General features: G+C 42.1%; 1 protein-coding gene across 1 annotated transcript; it reads right to left on the bottom strand.

Moving 5' to 3' along the window:
- Positions 1-628: 628 nt before the first annotated feature.
- Positions 629-1,602, bottom strand: LOC125032609 (probable ligand-gated ion channel 46). The gene is made up of 2 exons (XM_047623867.1): positions 1,420-1,602; positions 629-1,003 (listed from the first exon to the last, which is right to left on the bottom strand). The coding sequence occupies exons 1-2, from the start codon at positions 1,594-1,596 to the stop codon at positions 854-856; spliced, it is 327 nt and encodes a 108-aa protein (XP_047479823.1). The 5' UTR covers positions 1,597-1,602; the 3' UTR covers positions 629-853.
- Between the last annotated feature and the right edge of the window lie 102 nt (positions 1,603-1,704).

The following is a 1,704-nucleotide window of genomic DNA, read 5'->3' as shown; positions in this document are numbered from 1 at the left end:
ATCATCAAGGCTTCGCAGGAAACTGATTTAACGAAGATGACTGTCAAATGATACCAAAGAATAGATTCTGGCAGAGTAAGAATGGAAGTGGCTATTACAAGTAAGACAAATACATGAATGACGTAGATCTCCAGACAATACCCAAGTCCAAATATTCAGCAAGTTATCAACTGTTATCGAAACTGGGTACACTCACTCACTCACTCACTCACTCTCTCTCTCTCTCTCTCTCTCTCTCTCTCTCTCTCTCTCTCTCTCTCTCTCTCTCTCTCTCTCTCTCTCTCTCGTTCGCTTTCTCCTTTCTCTCTATTCCCTTTCTTGGCTTTCCAAATCATCCCTGAGTAAGTGACACAAGACTCTCCGCTCTACCTGGTTGAGCCCGTATTGCAGAAACGACTGCTGCCGTGAGGTTAAACAACATGTATTCAGGGAGATGGCAGTAATCAAATACATGTCAGTGATAAAATGAGTAATGCTAACGTATGCTAGCGTTCAATGTATTTGTGTAGGTTATGATGCATTAATATTAATTATAATTTGTCATTGCTCTCGTGTGATGAATCATCCATTCAGATTTTAAACAGAAAATAGAAATTGCCTCATATAGTTGTTATAGTAGCTGTAGATGTAATCTCATTAATGTTTATTCGTTCAAGGCATTGTCAGTCATACATACATATTCCATCCCATGCCATTGTCACATTTTCAATAATGTCGCTGTTGTCATGAGGCAACAAGAGGACCGGAAATTGAATTCTCGCCATGGGCTCGCATTGTAAAAGCACATGCATACGCCCTTGAAAATGCCAATAAATTCAACGACCCCTGTTTCACCCACGACTCTCGTATGCAGTTATTGCACGGAAGAGAAGAGATAGATTGCATAGCAGAGCACAAGAAATGCCCAAAGCAGAGGGAACGCGACTTGCATCTTCTTCATAATCTTGTTCGCCCTCTGAAGTCCATCTGGCTTGGGGCACGCAGACTTTTGTACTGGCATCACCTGCGGAAGTCGGTGTAATACGTATATTGTAATACTAAAGTTGGACTTTTATTTGAAGATTTCAATCACAACTGGAAATCATATTTCTAGGTAAATTTATTACTAAAAGTCTCTATCAAATGTTGAATAGACCTTTCAACCATGATTCAATAAAATCCCACGCCTCGGACGCCGAGGGAGAGGGGCACCCAGGATTCGAAGTGAGGGTCTGGTATCATATTTAAAGAGAAAGGGGCTCTCTTTTACTGCCCTGTGCTTGGGATATCAACATACCATAGTCCGGACCTAATAGAGGTATTCACACATTACTGTTTAAATAATTAGAAGCCCAACACGAGATTAAAGAAACATGGCTTGAAAGAGCCAAAGAGGCCATCTATCACATCACGCCCAACAAGGCAACACAGAAACCCCACCTGTGTAATCGTTGTCTTTTCTTCATTCCTATGAATAACATCCACCATGGTCTGCATGATGAGGATGGAGAAGATGAGTCCTATGGCGCCGAACATCCATATATCGAGGGCTTTGAAGTAGGAATTCCTCGGGAGCTGTGCCGACACCTGGTTCAGCAGGGTCGTCAGCACCAGCATGGCCGTCAGCGCGATGATGACCCGGACCTAGAAACGAGATGCTTTTTGTGACGACTAATCAGCATTTTTTTCTTTTTCTTATCTCTTAAATCTTTATCTGTGCGTGTT

The sequence above is a fragment of the Penaeus chinensis genome, chromosome 14 (assembly GCF_019202785.1).
Source record: "Penaeus chinensis breed Huanghai No. 1 chromosome 14, ASM1920278v2, whole genome shotgun sequence".
Lineage (NCBI taxonomy): Eukaryota > Metazoa > Arthropoda > Malacostraca > Decapoda > Penaeidae > Penaeus > Penaeus chinensis.
This window is presented reverse-complemented; position numbering and strand designations above follow the sequence as displayed.

What these genes read in the sequence shown, in the direction of transcription:
- LOC125032609 (XM_047623867.1), bottom strand. Translation starts at nt 1,596, where the DNA reads ATGCTGGTGCTGACGACCCTGCTGAACCAGGTGTCGGCACAGCTCCCG. An exon ending in AAAAGACAACGATTACACAG is followed by an intron (nt 1,004 to 1,419) that starts GTGGGGTTTCTG and finishes CGACTTCCGCAG; the next exon opens with GTGATGCCAGTACAAAAGTC.